The sequence below is a fragment of the Xyrauchen texanus genome, chromosome 18, assembly GCF_025860055.1.
Source record: "Xyrauchen texanus isolate HMW12.3.18 chromosome 18, RBS_HiC_50CHRs, whole genome shotgun sequence".
NCBI classification, from domain to species: domain Eukaryota; kingdom Metazoa; phylum Chordata; class Actinopteri; order Cypriniformes; family Catostomidae; genus Xyrauchen; species Xyrauchen texanus.
The window spans coordinates 37,981,337-38,001,658 of NC_068293.1; the positions used below are offsets into that span (position 1 = coordinate 37,981,337).

Genomic DNA, 20,322 nt, shown 5'->3' on the forward strand with positions numbered 1-20,322 from the left:
TGCAATGTATGAACTATCAAAGACGTGATTTGAGAGAAGTGCTGACGCGTCGCCGATGTCAGCGAGATATCTAGAATGTTAAATATCTGGACCTGTCTGCGATTCCAAATCGCGCAATGTGAAATATGTTTTGACTGAATACAACAGCAGCGTTGACCTACAGCCAATGAGAGAGCAAGAAACGGGGCAGAGGAAGTTTCAGTGGGAGGAGTCCATTGGACCTAAGAAATGGAGGAAAAATTAGTCGGACATTGACAGAAACATTTGATGTTTCATCTGAACTGTACCACAACCGGGTGGAGAAAGAAAAGAGTTGGAGAGAAATTGCCAATTCTCTTGGACAGTCAGGTAAGCAAATAGGTAGATTTTACAGTAGGAGATACTTTTTCATATTATAACCAATAAAATATGATTAAAAACATACATATCATATTCTGAAATGCATAACATATGATCATGCATTTGTTTTCGTATCTCGTATCACTTCTCGTGTGTATTCTGTTGTGAAACGTAATTTGGAGTCCAGGAAGAGTCGTCAGGGATTCGTAACACGTCTTGTAATGTGGTCACCCCAGTTGCGGATTCGTCGTGTAATTTGAAAACGCTACGAATTCAGTGACAAGACAAGACAGACAGTTGTGCAATATAAACAGTACCAAAATCCTTTTTTTTTTTTTGTTGCTGCTTCCGTTTTGTTATTGTCATTACTTTTGTTCTTCCATGTAACATAACAGGACATACCCTCACCACCAGAATATTAGGGACTGACAATCTCAGTCACAATCACTTTAATAGCATCTTTTATCAATACAATGAAAGTAAATGGTGACTGAAGCTGACAGTTCCTAATATTGTGCCTAACATTACATTTGTGTTCCAGGGAAAAAAGCTCTTAAAGCCTTGCAAGCATTATAAAAAGTATGCTAACTAAATCCATGGCACTTATAACTGGCTCAAAGTCATCACAGGTTTATCTGGAAGTGATAGTGGGTTGTAGTGATTTCACACTAAGCCAAGCTGACATATGTTTGCAAGCATGTGGAGTGCGACAAGATGCATCACTCCTACCGACCTAAACAAGTTTGTGCAGAAGGCCGGAGCGATATGATAAAGGGATCTGTAAGATGCTACCCCGTAATACAATTTCCCTCAGGCCTACCTGCACAATATTTCCATCTTGTTCACCTTGATGGCTCTTTTCTGAAATTACCAAAAGAAGCCAAGGTGGTGGAAGGGAGTGTGTCACAATCCCATCTTGTTTGATTCTGTACTTCTTTGTGGAAGTAAGGAATAGTTCACCCAAAAATGAAAATTCTCTCATCATTTACTCACCCTCATGCCATCCCAGATGTGTTCGACTTCCTTTCTTCAGCTGAACACAAACTAAGATTTTTTTGAAGACTTTCTCAGCTCCATTGGTCCATACAATTCAAGTGAATGGGAGCCAAAGTTTTGAAGCTCCAAAATCCACATAAGGGCAACATAAAAAGTACTTTAGTGGTTAAATCTATAATATTCAGAAACAATATGAACTGTGTTGGTGAGAAATATTTAAGTCCTTTTATAGTTTCACATTCTTTTGTTTTTGGTGATTCGCAATCTTCATCCATGTCACCACCTACTGGACAGGGAGGAGAATTTATCGTAAAAAAGGACAAATATTGATCCATTTCTCACCCACGCCTATTATATAACTCCTGAAGATATGGATTTAACCACTAGAGTCATATGGATTAATTTTATTTTCAGCTATAGAGCTGAAATATTATTTTAAAATCCTTAATTTGTGTTCTACAGAAGAAAGTCATACACATCTTGGATGCCAGGAGGGCGAGTAAATCATGAGAATTTTTATTTTTGGCTGAACTATCCCTTTAAAAAAAAGCCAAAACATAATTACGGCTGTGGTACATTTTGTTGAAATTACATATATGCTCCAGGGACAACATATACAGAATGTTCGGTATTTTAATATAGATTTTGTAATCTAGACCAGAGAACTACAAATATTGCATTTTGCCTAAATATAATATACATACATACATATACACTACTCCGATGGAGATCGACTGATGATTGGCTTCATCAATGATTTTAACAAATATTTGAATTGCCTAATTACATTTTTTTTTTTTTTTTTAAATCTACCGATAAATGCCACCATCTGGTGGGTGTGTATATTATATAGGCAATACGGTATTACTTATATTATTATTATAACACTATTTAGAGGCTATAATGCTAATACGTGTTTAAGATTGTAGAATAATTATTTATCAGTTACCATTGTGCAAAAAAGCACAATTAAACAGTTTCAATATCAGTTAGAAACAAAATATATATAGCGGTTGATCACTTTATTCATATTCCAAGACACTTAAAACATCGCTTTAATGGTCTAAAACTGGAAAACGCTCTAAAACTGTCAAGTCAAAATGGGATTGCAAATTTAGTCTAATCACAGTCATTAGGAAACTCAAGAAAAATAGTGCATAAAAATTGTCGCAATGCTCTCAATGTTGTTCAATTTCATAATGCTAGTAAAATAATTGTAGATATATTGTGATTGACCAATATATCGCCCTGCCCTTGATCAGAGCATGTACCACAAATATAATATTTGCAGGTTTGTGATGCAGTTCAGGTGGTGAACAAGGACTTTCAACTCCATCAAACAGACAAGAACTGCCAGAACACCGAATCACAGCTTGATCCATAAAACAGCAGGGTGACAATCAAAAACAGGCCATTTCCAGAGAAAGGTATTTAATCAGTTAAAATTGCAGGGAACACCCAGTTGCCATAAGCCAAAACAGCCATTTTTCCCCTCTGTGAAATTGCAAAACAAGGATATTAAGATGACAAATGCTCCCCCAGTGACCACAAAGGCACAAATGACCTCAAAGACTGAAAACAAATATTTAGAATTTAAAAGCTCTAGATAAACAGCTTTGTACAGGGACAAGAATACCAGGACAGATCTGCAAGATTTAAGAGACACCAGCCGCATTTATTTACGTACCGTTTGGCTATCGGGGAAATCCATTTTTATCAACTTGTGGGCGCATTCTTCGAAGTCCAAGCTGTGAAAATAAAACACAAAAACATGACATTTTACATATTGTCTGCTAATGGCAAAAGAGCAATTTCCAACACAACATAATTTTCTACTGGAAATATAATGCATTAAGTCTTCTCTACTCTAGGGCTTGGCGGTATGACGGTATAAATCATTCAACAGAAATAAATGTCAACCACTGACTTTACCGTAATGTTTATACAGCGGTATATGCCAACTTAATTTGTTATGAATAATATTTTGGTTTGCGTCAATCAAGTTTCAAAAGTACATTTCATGTGTAAAATATTTCTTTGACAGGCTATTTAATTAACTTGATCATTAAAAAAATAGTAAATTGTAATCAATGTCATGCTTGCAAGTGGGAGGTGGAGACTAGGCTTGACGCTAGGAGGTCCTATGGTGCACATTTAGCCCTCAGGACAATTTCATATCATGTCACTCAACCCAGTTAATTGACAGAACAAAAAGACGAAATAATAACTGAAGTTACACAAATTATCCTTTTTAAAGTTGATATCCCTTTGGTTATTAATGTAGTGTTTTGCTTATTTTAAATGTAATAACTGTTTGTGTGACAGTTGTGCATGAGTTCTTGCTTTATCCTGAGCAGTATACTGCCCACTGTTCTTAAAGGGATAGTTCACCCTCAAAAAATTATAATTATTTTATAATTTACTCACACTCACGCCAGATGTGTATGACTTTTCTTCTGCTGAACACAAAGAATTTTAGAAGAGTATTTAATCTCTGTAGGTATATACAATGCAAGTGAATGAGTACCAAAACATCAAGGCAGCATAAAAGTAAACCATAAGACTCCAGTGGCTAAATCCATATCTTCAGAAGTGATATGATAGGTGTGGGTGAGAAACAATACTGATCTGTTTCTCACCCATACTGTTCATATAGTTTCTGAAGAAATAGATTTAACCACTGTCGTATGGATTATTTTTATCCTGGGTTTGTGCTTTTGGAGCTTTAAAATGTTGGTACCCATTCACAAACATTGTGAAGGACCTACAGAGCCGAAATATTCTTCTAGAAATCTGTGTGTTCTGCAGAAGGAAGAAATACATACACATCTGGGATGGCATGAGGGTGAGTAAATGATGAGAGAAATTTCATTTTTGGGTGAACTATTGATTAAATAAAAATCATCAATGCACGTTCTTTGGTTTCCAAGCATCTTCTGCATATTTCAGTTCTTCACAAAATTGGCTATATGATGATACACAAAAATAACAAAAGGTGCAAACATTCACTTCGCTCATTAAGGCAACTATATTCTGAACAAATGGGATGTCAACTTTTGAACAGGATGATTTGTATAAATTCTAAAATTATTATTTAGTTTTTGTCATTTTGCTTTTCTTTAGTACTGCCCTTCAGAACTACAGTACATATTAGATATTTACATACATCCAACAAAACAACTGAATATATGTTAATATCTATTGTCAAATAACTTCATCAGGGTAGTACTATATAAATATAATGAAAACTACATTTTTGTACTCTCTCTTACTTTTTTTAATGATAAACATTTTGTGGATTCTAAGAAGTAAGAAGTACGCAATGTTGCAGAATTTAAAAACAAAAATACTCCAAGCATCAGTGGCATAATGCTGTTTATACAGAAAACAGTTTGGACTCATTCCTTAGTTTTCTAAAAATAGCAAAAACCACAATTACATTAATGCAGTTATGATGGAAATATAACGGGCAGGCGATCTGGATGTAAAGCTTTAAGCACTTAAAAGAATGCTTCCCTAAATATGTATATTACAAATGTGGAATGACCACTTATGTTCTGAATTTTCCAATGCAGATATGACACTTCAGGACACACCGGACATGTAACAGAGATGTTACAAAACCAATTGGCCAATAAATTCACCAGAATTTAAAAAACTATTTCAGAGACATGATGCACAATGCAAGGATGTTGCAAAAAAAAACATAAAACAGAACCTATATATACAGTATATGTGCGTGCTTGTGTGTGTGTGTAAAAGTAAAAAGACAGCAATGGAAATCATAGGGGTTGTGCCACAAACTAGTGCATTCGGTCTTGAGAGAAAAAAATCTGGGCTAATCTAATTTCCTACTGGGTCATGATATTTTCCTGCCCATACACTAGCCTCACCTCTGGGAGGGGGCTTTAGTGGGGCAAATCAGTTTCATCGTGCTTCAAAAATCAATTTGTAGAAAGGGAGAGTGAGACCTTTATAGTTCATCTCTCTATACTTTGCCCTCTTTTTTTGTGAGATGAATCCAGGTGCCAGCAGGCAAGTTTAAAAAACACTTTAAGGATAGTACACAAAAATAAAATTTCTGTCATCATTTAATGAATGCAGCTTCATCACATGTCGTGTGAGATGTGGTACAGTAAAGCTGTGAAAGCATATATAGTGCATGCATTTAAAGAAAATCTGATTAAATTAATCTAGTGTGCATGCAAAGCTTCGTATCAACCGATCTAAGCTGAGCTCTTGATTTAGAAACAGCCTCTGCTGCATCTTTAATGTGCGAGTGCTTGGCAGCCCTGAGGTGGTGAAAGGTTTTGCACTTTCAACTATTCTCTGAGATACAAGCCTTTTAAAAAGCTTTAGGTCAATAGAAGTGGAAAGTAGAAGCACCAACAGCGTGCTCTAAGGCTGCCTGCTAGTCAAGCACTGCAAACATACACACAACTGAGACATGGTGCGTGCATGGACCTGGTGGCATATAGGGCTGGCTGAAATGAAAATTCACAATATATATATATATCATGATGATTTTGCTGGCGATATAAAATTAAGCAACACTGCGAATATCAGACAATACTCGCATGCACACCAATACACTAATAACAAAAATCTGTTTTCTATTTTATATATATATATATATATATATATATATATATATATATATATATATATAAATAATGTTTTTACATGAGATTTAAAGGATAATTTTCTGCATTTCACATCACTAAAGGTCCATGAAGCGCTTAATCTGGGTGATGGGCAACAATCTAGGTGTGCCGATAGCTATTGCAGTTCATGATAAAGGATAGCCATTTAAGGTGTTTACATGACCACATACTTGTCAGCTTTTTATTTTCATCAGTGTAAGATTGTGGATGTAAGTGCATTCAATAATTTAAATGTGCAATTTTTTGGTCATTGATTATCTTAAAATCACAATAGATTAGTTTTGTGATCCTTCCTTCATTCCTTGCATATTTAAACAGAGTCTATAATTTAAACTTCAGAAGCAAAAAGGTAGGTAAATATCGGTAAATCCTGCTGTTTATTACTGTGTTGTTATATTTGTACAAAAAAGAAAATCAATAAAGCTCAGTTTCCCTTGTGTTCAATTATCGTAAAACAGTATGGAAATCATGCCTAAATGTATAAATTAATTTTAAGCATTCTTAATGTACTTCTCAAACAGTGGCTAAGAGATTACTATTTAGCTACATCGCACAGCACCAGTGTCTGTTTCTCTCCAATGAAGAGATGGTCCTTGTGATTCAAACAGAGAAAGAGTCTTGTTGGATTTCTACCCCTGCTCTTGGCAATTAGCTCTGTAATTGTTGTTTAAACTGTTCTAAAAAACCCTCTTTCACCACGGCAATTTCTGATCCGTGAAACCCCCACACACCCTGGCTGCTCCTTGGTGGCAAAATTAAATTAAAATTAATATGAAATCATATGAATTCAATCTGTGCACTACGGCCCAAGGGGCTTCAGGGGTTTTCGTCCTGAAAACAAACAAGCCAAAAAATAAGAATTCTGGTAGGGCTGCTGAAGACTCGTAGGGCTGTTGTCTCGTCCTTGCACCGGAGATTTCAATGTAGTCTGTTTTTAAATTCCAGCCTAAGCAAGCCTTCACACAGACTATTTCTGGTGGCTTTTAGAGCTACTTCCATTCTGCTGACAGAAGCACAGAAGACGACACAGTACCCTTGAATCACATGACACACACTCACCTTGACTGGATGGCGAGGTAAATCGTTCGTCGGAATGCGACCAGGTTCACCTCTGTCTGGTCGAATATGGTGACTTTCTCTTGTTCTAAATAAAAGGGAAGACAGACAGTACGATATAACAGGAAAGACAGACAAAAAGATAATGAAGAATCACTGGCTGCCTTAATGGAATATTTATCCCAAAAATTTAATCAGTCATTATTTACACCCTTATGTTTTTTTCAAACCTGAAAAACTTTCTATGCTCAATGAAACAAAAATTGTGAATTTTGAAGAACACCCTGACCATTCTTTCCCATATTAGGCAAGTGGTGGCGATTGGGGCTGTCAAGACCCCAAATGACAAAAAAAAAGTTCTCTATATTCCAAGTATTTTGAAGCCATTCCACAGCTACAACAGTTTTTAGTGAATAATGACCTAAATTTCAGTCAACTCCTCAAACAATGGTATTGAAGACTTAAAAAAAATAATAATAATACTTTCGTGGTGCTTTTTTTCCATTTTGGAGCTTGACACCCCTAGAGTCCCATTATACAAAGATTTTATAGAAAACAGTGGACAGGATATTCTTTAAAATCACCTTTGTGCTTACCAGAAGGAAAGTATGTCATGAGAGTTTGGAATGAGATGAGGATGAGTAAATGATAACCGAATTCTTATTTTTGTGTGAACTATCCCTTTAAAGTTTCTGCCATATGATATGCCTCCCCCCAGAGGTCACTTGTTCTTTGTGGAGTTATTTTTACACTTCACAGGCTGCTGGTGAAGAAGCTTTTTTTGGAGGCAATTGACACAGCTAAGCCCTGTCTGATTACAGGAACAGGACAAAAGCACTGCACAAAGACAGCGAACCACTCACATCGTCTGCCCTCAATGACAGAGACCACTTGAATCTTCACATTACAATCAATGAGACTAATGCATCTAATGTGACATATGGATGCTTTTTCAACTATGGGCACTTTTGGCTCTGTGGTGAAGTAACATTTACTGTACATAATACTGAGGCCAGTCACACACTGAACGAGAAGCATCGCAATGCGTGTAGAGCAAGGCACAATTATAACACTCAGGACACGTTCAAAGTTGTGAATCTAGTCACTATCCATACAAAAGTTATGAATGTTTTTGTAATTCTTTAAGATTGAACAAGTGAAGTTGATCAGTTTGCAGGTTGTGTATGAAACTGGTGAAACTACGAAAACTGAACAATTAGAAATAGCGATGTTTATTATGCAATTGCTCTGTATGAAGCCTTGAGTAGGATTCATTCAAGCTGTCAAACCACAAAAAGACATACTTGTAACTGAAAATACATTGTGTAGGCTATATAAAAGATACATATATCATCCAGTGATGGCTAGAATAAATAGTCTGTTTTTTTTATAATGATTTGGGTTGAATTTAATTAATTTGGAATGAGTTGCTCTCTGTGGCATTGCATGTTTTGTGCAGCCTCCAGAGTCATAGCTGTGCACCTCTGACAGACGGCAAGCGGCAGTGGCAGCGGTATGTTTACCTTCATAGAAAATATTTGTCTCTAATTTTAGAATGCGCAATCTTGTCCACCAGAGGCATCTGTCTTGTGTGTTGAGAAATAAGAGACAAAAAATATTGTGCAACGAGAAGCCCTATTTATATTTGGAAAAACTGATTTGATTATCAATGTATGAAAAAGGCAATGATCCCAAGCATAATGTATTCTGAATTTTACCATATTTGGCATAAATTGACAAAATGACATATTGATTTGAAAAGGACGCATAACAAAAATTATTTTACATATCAAGTGTTTCATATTCATCTTAAGCATGCTCTTCACTGACACTGTTAACTACTTTGTAACCAAACCCCTAAAGTTTTGAACATTTTAATGAAAATGCACAGTTATAATTCGTGTAAAGAATTAATCAATATATTCATAAATATCAAAGGCCCATTTACACACTGCATTAACATTGCGTTTTCAATGATTGGATTGCAAGTGACATTTTCGGTAATCGGATAGCTGAAACCATATTCGGAGGTGGTCAGGAATGGATTCTAACCACATTCAAAGAAGGTGTAAATGGTGTAAATGCAAAGGCAATTATATTGTTATCTGAATATAACTACCTAAGTAATTAATTACGTGATGAGGTTCTGCTACAGTCATCCATTTTTAAAGCTGTGTCATGTGTTCTTGCCTTTTTCCTGTTAATTCAGCCATAGCATGATCGCAATGTGAACACAACAGACACTGCAGTCTTGCAATCTTGTCACCCAAACAATGAACAAAACTCATTAATTATTCCACTGGAATACACTTGGAATATCTCGTCTTTCACCTCAACCCATCACTTGCTCATGTCTCTCTCCTGTTTTCTAATGACGAGCATCACACATGAAACAAGGCTTCACTCGCGCAGAATGTGCGATGAATATCATAAAATTTGCTTCAGCGACCCAAAATGAATCTTTGGTGTCAGGCAATTTTTTTTAAAACTGATATAATGCATTTTAATTATCCATCAATGTTTTTCAAATTTGCTAAATGACAGAGAGTAGCATTTTACATTTTGTGTGGGTAACTTTGATCAGACCCCTATTCGATCACAGAAGAGACACAATTGACAGCAAGGTGTAAACAACATCTAACTACAGAATATCCAGATACTATTCGGATATGAAACGCATGTTAATACCAGGAGTAAATGGAGGCCAAAAGTGAGCTGCACAATTATGAGAAAAATCAATTGTCCATTATTTGATTTTGTTATCCCAATTATTACTTACAATTAAATTAATTCCATTAAATTAAAATATTATTTTGTGTGGGGCAAATGCAAGGCATATTTTTCTGTGAGTATTCTAGTTTGGTCTCACCATTACTGGTAGGATTATGGACTCAATGGTCTGTGATTGGTAACAATGTTTAACCACTGGTGTAAATACACTAAATACACTTTTGATACAATTGGACAAAATATTGGACAAAGGGTAAAACAAAATATAAAATAAGTGATAAAGGAATGGTTTTGAGACTTCTGTAAGTTTTAATAAACTTCAACCACTGAGACATGTAAGTGCATGTAGTTAAAGAAAGATCCACATTCAGGAACACTGTGGGTGTGATACATCAACATCAAATAAGAGTACAGTGGTTGATGATGTGTTTGAGCACTCTCTTCAATTTCTGGGAGAAAATAAGCTGTGGAATAGCCTGGAACAGACTATGATGACCATATCATTTTATGCACTTCCTCCTCAGCTCAGAGAAGCAAAGGGCCATTTGAGCAAGATTATCCAGGGAACTATTGCAAAGCATTGTGCCCAAACATTAGCACTCACAAAGTAACACTGCAACAACGCAACACTAGAACAAGACTCCTGAATGTCAAGAGGCTTTAGTTAAAAGATAGCGCCACCATGTAGTCAGTCTTAAAAGCCAATACACAGCCACATTGTAATGCTGAATATTAGTACAGTTGTGCCTGTTTTTCTCTAAGGATAAAGCATGTGATACATGCTGAATGTTAAATAAATACCTTCTCCAGCTACCTCCTCTTCGTCATCATCATCTTCATCATCTCCACTGCCATCTGCATCATCACCAGAATCGCTGCTTCCTTCGTCCAAAATTTCTAAGGAATGAACAGATCCCAGATCATTTTTCAGAATATGGCAAATAAGGCATTATAAATGTAAATTTGCCATTATTTGATTCAACAAATTCGTTATTAATTAATATCTTTAGGTTTCAAATTATATGTTTGCAAAGGTCAAATGGCAAGTTTCATTATCAGTTTTCATTAACGCCTGCAATAAAAAAAGTCCCTATCAATTCAAAATTCATCCTACTTGGGATTAATGATATGACTTCAGGAAAAAGTGACAGGCGTAACACACAAACACACTGGCACCTTAGCTCACTAATGCATTGTCACATTCTTCAGTGTTGAACAATTTCATTAGCTTTGCTCTCAAGCCATAAATAGTGTAATCATCTCCAAATCAGAGAACAAGTATCACAAATCCGGGTTTCTCTTCCATGTTCACAATCCGGGTTTTGGAACGTGGAAGAGAAAGATGGCAGGTAAACTTCAACAGTGGTCAATGGGATACAACGGCAAATATTATTTTCACTTACCCATTTGCTCCAACAGCAAATTAAAAAATCCACTATTACTTTCAATGACTTTCCAGTAGAGGAATAAAATAGAGAGCGGTGTATTACGGCATTCAGATGAGAGAAAATGCCAAATGTACCGTCATTCTGTCAGCAGTTGTATAATAAACCCCCTCGCAGGTGTGGTAACAATTTTTTTTAAACTAATTACAAATACATATAAAACAAAGCATAATTTTATAAAACTTAAGCTAAAAATTTTTAAAAATTGCTAATATAAAAACGTTTGCTAGATTTATGCCACTAAATAAGCTAGAAACGCATCATCATAGTCCGTGAAAAAGGTTTAATGTCGTTTTAATGACCATCTCCAGTTCATTGTATAATTAGTACACAATTAAAATTAAAATGTGCTAGATGGTGCATCAGAGGGCATCTCTCATAATAGGCGATTACGAGGAGACCCCAGAAAGTGTACTGAAAACAATGAATAAACTCACCCCGTTTAATTGCTTTGTACTTCTCTTCGTTCTCCAGGAAGTTGGGATCCAACTTGAAGACATCTGCAAAAGCAAAATTTTTGATTTAAAGGAGACAGTTCGTTTGCAATTACACTTTTCGCAGCAATCAAGTCAGTGCCAACAAGTTGTAATCAGATGCAATTGCCCATAAAGAATTTGCTGTGTATTAGGTATAATACATAGAGAGCTTAATGTGATAATGGCTGTTCATGCTCCCCGAAGGCCAGCTTGTATGGATTTTCAATTAGCACACTTTGTCTCAGAAGCTTTTGAAAAGATGCTTATCCATAAACGCCATAAACATCAGCATAGACAGTGGCTAAATATGAGACCTGAGAGAGTAAAACCCTCAATTACCCACAAACAGAGCAGGGATTGCAGTCTCCGGTTTGAGAGTATGGGGTTATTTTTCTGCCTCTTGGGTGGCTTTAGAGAGAAGGAAGCCATCTATTATGATCGGGGTAATTAGCTGCTAAACATGAGAAATTGAGGGCTGGCAGGTTAGGTGAGTGAGGTATTGAATCTTACACTCAGCACCTTCAGTAGGAATGATGAAGGCAGATGATGTTTTAAACACAAAGGGGGATTTAAATAGTTATCATATATTGTGTTTCGTCATGACTGACTCACTATTTATTAATCATGTAATGTAAATGTAACGTTTTAGTATGACTGAACTGCCATGTGTCATTTAAATAAACGACTGAATCAAAGCAGGAACATGCAAATGACCTGCATATAATTCCTTATGCTAAGAGTCAAAACAACAAAAATTTTAAAACAGTATTTTTCTGAAATCTTGAATCAGTAGTATACAGAAGTGTCAAAACGGTAGTTTACCTAAATGTCAAACTGGCAGTTTAGTTTAGTTTCAAACTACCAGTAGTATTTCACTGAAAAGCCAAATCAGCAGTTTACTGAAAACTAAAATCAGCAAAAACTGAAATGAAAATTTGGTGGTTTACTGAAATCTCAACTCAGTAGTTTACTGAAACGTCAAAACGGCAGTTTATTGAAGTCTCAGATCAAAACGTTTACAGAAATCTAAAATCAGAAGAAGTAGTTTAATAAAATCGTGAGTAGTTTACTAAACATTAGTTCAGTAGTTTACTGAAATGCCAAATCAGAAGTTTACTGAAACACAAATCAGTGGTGGTTTACTGTAATCTCAAATAAGTACTTTACTGAAATCTTGAATAAGTAATATGCTGAAATGTCAAACAGAAGGTTAAGAAATATCTGATGAATGGTTCACTGAAATCTAAAATCAGTAGTATACTGAAATCTAAAATCAGTCGTTTGAATTCGTAACTGAGCCCTTTTTTTTATTATCTCGAAATAGCACCTTATTGAAATGTCAAATTGGTGGTTTATTAAAATCTTAGTTCAGCAGTTTACTGAAGTCTTAAATCAGTAGTTTACTGAAATATAAAATCAGTTGTTTACTGAAATCTTACATTTGTGATTCTCCCATTCTTAACATGGAGAGACGAGTGTTAACCCTTTAGAAATGTAATGAATGCGTGTGACTTATCTTACTTAAGATATCCTCAGTATTATAATCGTCTTCTAGAGGAAGCATGTGTGTGAACTGGTCCTCCTCCTCCACCAGGTCAAGTCCTTCAGGGATGATGGGGTGGTCCTTAAACCCATCCTTTCTGATCGCAAACATCACTTCAATCATGTACTGCACACGCTTATCAATCTCTGACTCGTGCAAGACGTTCCTCAGGCGCTCGAAGATGGCTAAAAAAAAAAAAAGAGACCACTTTAAGACTGCAACAAACTGAGAAGGAAGATGTTGGATAAATGGATCAAGTCATCCATTCAAAGACAATGTTTTCACATTAGAAAACTCCAGAAACATCCAGAAAATGGTTTGAAATCTACCATTTATGCCTCGGGGGGACACCTCTGACAGCTTAAGACCACACTCTTTTAGAAAGCTGATGGCAACCTCTACACTGTCATCAGTGGGTCTTTCCAACAGCAGGGTTAACATCTCCAAGCACAGGACTTCATGGGCCTAAGAGACAAAGAAACACAAGGATACAGTGCAATTAAATCAACCTATACTTCAGTTTAAACACAAAAAGGGGTTGTTCTCCCAAAACTGAAAATGTATTCAACTGTGTAAAATAAGATAAATTTAGCAAAATGTTCAATGCACTCTTTCCATAGAATTGAGGCTATAAAGCTCCAAAAATTACAAAAAAGTACTGCAGCTCATACATGGTTATTCAGTAAAAATCTCTGATCAAAAGGGAATCTTCAGTTCCCTATACTACAGCTGTCAAATATAATTTGCATTCACATTCATTCAAATATGGTGCATCAATATATTTGACTTGAAAATAATGCAATTCATATTTGAGAGCTGCAGGGACAAGCATAAAAATTATGTCTAACTGCATGGAAGAAAATTATTTCTTACATATGTGGAACAACATGGCATTGTATTTAGATAATTTCTATATATTTTTTTTTATTATTCCTTTAAAATCTGTATACTCAAAAGGACAACCTTTAAATAATTTCTGGTAAACTGATCTTTTTTTTAATCTGCAAATCACACGCTTTGAAAGGAAGGACATACCACGTTCTGGTTGATAAGATGAGCCACAAACTTTGATGCCGTGAGACATTGTTGCTGAAAAATAACAAGAAAAAATTAATTAGAGAATAGGTCTCCTTTTAGAAACAGCTAGGCACTTCCCTAAAGGCTTACTTTATCATTCCTCCTGTAACCTTTCCGGAAATTGAGAACTAGCCTCTTGAGCATAAGTTCTCCAATCTGAGGAAACTTGGAGTTGATGATGGCCACCACAGCCGCATACACATGGGTGAAAGTGGGAGAAGCAGCTTGGGCCTGAAGTGTAGACCTGGCCAGAAGACCCCTAAAGATGCACAAAACCAGGGTCATCTATGTTTTCAGCAAAAACATAAACTTAGATCAGTAAAATACAACAGCTGCCATCTTTACCTGCCCCTCACAATATTCTCTTGCAGCAGCTCTTGAATAATGTTGGCAATGTTGGAAACGTTCACTTTGTTGATCAGGCCATTGATGGACTTCTTGAGAGCTTCCCAGCTCATTCTCTGATACTCCAAACTGTTGAATAGAAAAATTTATTTGCATTCCCTGGAAATTACTAGTGCTTCACAGCAGCGAAATAATATTGTTAAAGCTCTAGGTAAGCTTAGTTGTTAGGTTTTGGTAAACAAAATGCTGCATCAAATAGATTTAAGAAAGATCAAGTGTTATTCTGTATGCAAATATGATGATGAACATTGACATTTATCACTGTTGGATAAAATAAGAATTAAATTCCATAAAAAGCTTAAAGTTGACAAAACCCCAAAAACATATAGCACACCTAAGGCTGAAATGTCTACAAAACATAGTTCAAATAGAGCCGGTTAACAAGCTGTTTGGGCCAAATAAATTGCTGAAGTTTACTAACTTAAGGATAGGGGTTTAGAATAAGCCCTAACCAGAATGTTTTTGAAATATCACAACAGTGCCGTCTTTGCGAACACTATAACGAACAGAATGGGAAAAATCTAAATAGGCCCAATGATGCTATAGCTCTTTTAAAATCCAAGGTCAGGGAGTTCAGCCTGTTAATACAGCAGTGATGTTGAATTTCTACTTTCTCTTTACCACCCAATAACAGATAATGGACAGTGTACCATTTTAAAGGTCACAGTTTAAAGACCAGCAATATCAGGGCAAAACATTCAAAGTTGCCTGTTCCTCAGTGGGTACTTCAGCATGAAATCCTGATGGTGAGGTCTTTAGCATTGCTCGGTTTCTTGGAGAACAGCAATTTTTTCCCATCCAATTTTCAGTCCTTATTGCACTTGAGATTAGTCTCTGACATATTGTCTTGATCACCTCAGTGTCTGGCCTCAAGCAAAGGACAACTGCTATAGATATTGTCCAACCATGAGGGATACCTCTATATTTTTTGGTTGGTGACCTCCATTCCTCAACATGAGGAATTGAATTGACCAATTTATTGAATTCATGTGGATGCCTTTTCCCACTATCTATAAATCACAATCTTATTTAGCATGGTGTTCAAAGAGGCTTTAAAATCAATATAATTGAAGATGGATGAGCCAAGATCTTTGTTACATGTTAATCACTTCCTGTTACCTCCTACCCTCTCAGATGGATTTTAGAAAGTGCAATTAACATGATTAATTTGAAACTTTAAATAGCATTAACCGCCCCTCCCCCAATTTAGTTTTTTCACCCTTAGCTTTGGCACCATTTGGTGTGACTTTTAAGGCTTCTATATTTAACTGACATCTGCCATTAGTGGCTAACCTTTTCATATGTGGGTTGAGCAAAATAGCCAAAATCTTCAAAATTGTGAAGTCTCTGTTTTCAAGATTAATTACTGTAATTCTCTGGATCTCTGAATCACCATACAGTAAGACAGAGAGGAAAAAGAAACAGCAACAGATGTTATTTTCTCTATAAGAAATAAAATCAGAAGAACAAAAGACTAAAGGCCAAATAGAGTGTAAAAAATACTACCTAATCTGGGCATCCCTAAGAGCGACATACCAAATATTCAACAAAAGTGAAACAGACAGGGAGAGTTTGAAACTTGTTTGAACAGTCATTATGTCTGCATTTCAGTTCCACTAGTGACACCAAAATTTCACACTTCTCCTTTAAATAAACTATACAATATGAATATAAAAATGCTGAGTAGAGTGCACAAAATATGATTTTTACCAAGTAGCAATGAGCTAATGAGAGATGGAGGTTTAGGGTCAGCGCCCTTTCAGTTTGACACCAACCTGCTCTTATCAGTGATCTGCGCCTGCATCATACGCAGTTTGGCAGGTGGGATATATGCACCACCAGTGCGGGTCAGGATGGGGTCCAACCCTTCCTTCCTCTTCTTCACCGGAGGCTCATCAAGAGGTTTATCATTCTTGGCTGGGGAGGCTGACCTTCCCCTCCTCCTATGTTCCCAATCCCTCTCTCTGCTGTTGCGCCGCTCATAATGATCCTGATTGCCATAGCGGCCTCGGTCTCGCTCACGCTCCCTGGACCTGATGCGAGGACAAAGGAGAGGAGAAAAATATCAGAACTGATAGTTGATCATTTTACGTCAGGACGAAAAAAAGAAATCTGGGCATAACACATTTCGCTCACCTACGACCCCTTCCATAGCGATCAGGTGGAGAACGGGATCTGGAGCGAGATCTTGACGGTGACCTCTGAGTTTCATCCCTTTGATGGAGAAACATTTGCAAAGTTTTAAAGGCAGTTCAGAATTCGGAATTGATATTTTAGTCGAGATAAACAAAAGACCTACCTATCAAGTGAGGAGCTTCTTTGTCTATTTTTGCTCTTGTCATCAGAGGCACGCTGAAACAAAAACAGTCATGTTAGCAATGCACAGAAACAATACAAGCTATGTTTACATATAGCCTAACAATGTTGATGATGATCCAATTGATAGAACAATCGGAATGAAAAGCCTTCATGTAAACTCCTAAATCAGAAAAATGTATCAGATGGGCTAAATTTGAATTCTACTAGAACGAAAGTGAAGCACATCTAAAGTAATAAGTTAGAATATTAACAAAGAAAAAATATGCTATGTTAATATAGTTGAAACCAAAAAAAGTTATTTATTTAGCAATTATTTAAGAAATCTGTGCTCTGCCTTATCCTGATTCACTATGGTAGGCTTAAAATAATAGTTTTTCTTTTGAGCTGTCAAGTCAGATTTGGTGCAAAAATGTAGGTTTACAGTGGATATAAAAAATCTACACACCCCTGTTAAGATGCCAGGTTTTTGTGATGTAAAAGAATGAGACAACGATAAATCATGTCAGAACTTTTTCCACTTTTAATGTGACCTATAATGTGAACAATTCAATTAAAAAACAAACTGAAATCTTTGTGGGGGAAAAATGAAAATGAAAAACCTTGCAATAACCTGGTTGCATAAGTGTGCACACCATTATAACTGGGGATGTGACTGTGTTCAGAATTAACCAATCACATTCAAACTCATGTTAAATAGAAGTCATTACACACCATCATTTAAAGTGACTCTGATTAATCACAAATAAAGTTCAGCTGTTCTAGTAGGATTTTCCTGACATTTTCTTAGTTGCATCTCAGAGCAAAAGCCATGGTCCGCAGAGAGCTTCCAAAGCATCAGAGGGATCTCATTGTTGAAAGATATCAGTCATGAGAAGGGTACAAAAGAATTTCCAAAGCATTAGATATACCATGGAACACAGTGAAGACAGTCATCATCAAGTGGATATGGCACAACAGAGACATTCTCAAGAACTGGACGTCCCTCCAAAATTGATGAAAAGACGAGAAGAAAATTGGTCAGGGAGGCTTCCAAGAGCCCTACAGCAACATTAAAGGAACTGCAGGAATTTCTGCCAAGTACTTGCTGTGTGCTACTTGTGACAACAATCTCCCATATTCTTCATATGAATGGGCTATGGGGGTAGGGTGGCAAGACTGAAGCCTTTTCTTACAAAGAAAAACATCCAAGCCTGGCTGAAGTTTGCAAAAACAAACATCAAGTCTCCCAAAAGCACGTGGGAAAAAGTATTATGGTCTGATGAATCCAAGGTTAAACTTTTTGTCCATAATTCCAAAAGGTATGTTTGGTGCAAAAACAACACTGCACATCACCCAAAGAACACCATACCCACAGTGAAGCATGGTGGTTGCAGCATCATGCTTTGGGGGTGTTTTTCTTCAGCTGGAGCTGTAGTCAGGGTGCAGGGAATTATGAACAGTTCCAAATACCAGGCAATTTTGGTACAAAACCTTCAGGCGTCCGTTAGAAAGATGAAGAGGAAGTTCACCTTTCAGCAAGACACTTCACAAAAGCGTGGCTTCACCAGAAGATGATTAACGTTTTGGAATGGCCCAGCCAGAGCCCAGACCTGAATCCAATTGAACATCTGTGGGGTGATCTGAAGAGGGTTGTGCACAGGAGATGTCCTCGCAATTTGGCAGATTTGGAGCGCTTTTGCAAAGAAGAGTGGGCAAATATTGCCACGTCAAGATGTGCCATGCTAATAGACTCCTACCCAAATAGACTGAGTGCTGTAATAAAATCAAAAGGTGCTTCAACAAAGTATTCGTTTAAGGGTTATGCAACAAGGTTATTGTGAGTTTTTTTATTTTTCCCCCTCAAAGATTTCAGTTTGTTTTTCAATTGAATTGTTCACGTTATAGGTCACATTAAAAGGTGGAAAAAGTTCTGACATGATTTATCTTTGTCTCATTCTTTTACATCACAAGAACCTGGCATTTTAACAGGGGTGCGTAGACTTTAATATCCACTGTACATAATTTGTCCTTGCGGGTTTACGCCATGTCCGTAAGTATAGAAAACAAGGATGGGCTAACTAAGTTCCGTGTTTGCTGCTAGGGAAGCTCCAGCAAGTTTCTGCAGCGTCAAGACAGCAGTCTAAAATGATTCTTAACTGTTACCTGTTTGGCAAAGATGTTTACTTGCTATAAAAGCTTAGATATGCTTTCTGTTAGTGCTGTTGAAGCTTCCAGTATTTTGGTTATCATACTTTAATCATTACTTAGTGAATATTGTGTTTAACAAAGTGTTCATAAGGTTTCGTTTTCAAGTGTTACTGTTTACTAAAACTCATGACTTCTGAGTATTTAATAACATTGCTGCCGTTTCAATGTTCCCTATGTGTGAGCTGCTGTTTTTCCATTTCTTAATTAGCATCTCTTTATAAGGATTAGCATCTGCCAAGAGAAGGTCTTTAATCCCTTGATCAATTGGACTCCCTGCTGAGTTAATGGTTCCAGCAACTGGGAAAGCACATCAAACGTGCTAAAAAATCTTTCAGTCACCAGGGTGGACTCTTCTGGTCTAGTCAAGTGACAAATTGAGCTTCTTTTACCAAAGAACCAACAATACGTCACACTAATCTAAATGTTTTCATCAGCAACCACTCTCAGCCGGAAATAAACACAAAATTCGATAGTTCAAGTGTGGATGGAAAATGCTATCTGACTGGGTCTCACCCTGATATGTGCGACACTACTCCTAATCTTGCGCACAACACCATCAACACTGTTGTCTTCACTACTGTCCGTGTCAGAGCAGCTCGATTTGGATGATGTCCTCTTGATTGGGCTGCCTGCTCGTGCACCGCCATCTCTGGAACCAGCTCCTTCAGGCTGGTCTGAAACAGGACGACCTTCGTGTCTACCTGCTTCAGTGTTACGTAGGCCCTCTGAAAAACAGAACATGAAAATATGGATGTTCATGCATTTATTCAATCAAAATAAATCAGTAAGGAATAAAAAGGAGTAGTGGATAGAAGGGACTAAATGTGAATACTCTGATGGAGATTGGGAGAAAGAGTCAAATGCCGGTTTACATAACTGTAATTTAAATCTTTCTCAGGAGAATGACCGATTGCATTCTTCTCTAAAACCTGAAGTAATATTCAAATCACCACAAGCCAACACTCAAAAACAAGACACTGAATTTGTGGTGGGGAGCATAAACAATCCCATGAAATAATTATAAAAAGCAGAGCATTTTGGCAAGCTTAAGTCCTACTTAATAAAGGGAACAAAAAACAGATCAA

At 36.7% G+C, this 20,322-nt stretch overlaps 1 protein-coding gene across 1 annotated transcript in view; it reads right to left on the bottom strand.

Annotated features, from left to right (window-relative positions):
- The window catches only part of LOC127658883 (pre-mRNA-splicing factor CWC22 homolog), a 49,767-nt gene that overhangs the window by 16,027 nt on the left and 13,418 nt on the right, over nt 1–20,322 (bottom strand). Inside the window, exons 3-15 of the mRNA XM_052148423.1 lie at nt 19,751–19,962; nt 17,031–17,083; nt 16,868–16,945; nt 16,507–16,764; nt 14,672–14,800; nt 14,417–14,585; nt 14,285–14,338; nt 13,579–13,714; nt 13,228–13,434; nt 11,668–11,730; nt 10,587–10,682; nt 7,059–7,143; nt 3,023–3,083 (exon numbers count right to left, since the gene is read on the bottom strand). Coding sequence (XP_052004383.1) covers nt 3,023–3,083; nt 7,059–7,143; nt 10,587–10,682; nt 11,668–11,730; nt 13,228–13,434; nt 13,579–13,714; nt 14,285–14,338; nt 14,417–14,585; nt 14,672–14,800; nt 16,507–16,764; nt 16,868–16,945; nt 17,031–17,083; nt 19,751–19,962 — 1,601 coding nt within the window. The remainder of the gene's footprint in view (nt 1–3,022; nt 3,084–7,058; nt 7,144–10,586; nt 10,683–11,667; nt 11,731–13,227; nt 13,435–13,578; nt 13,715–14,284; nt 14,339–14,416; nt 14,586–14,671; nt 14,801–16,506; nt 16,765–16,867; nt 16,946–17,030; nt 17,084–19,750; nt 19,963–20,322) is intronic.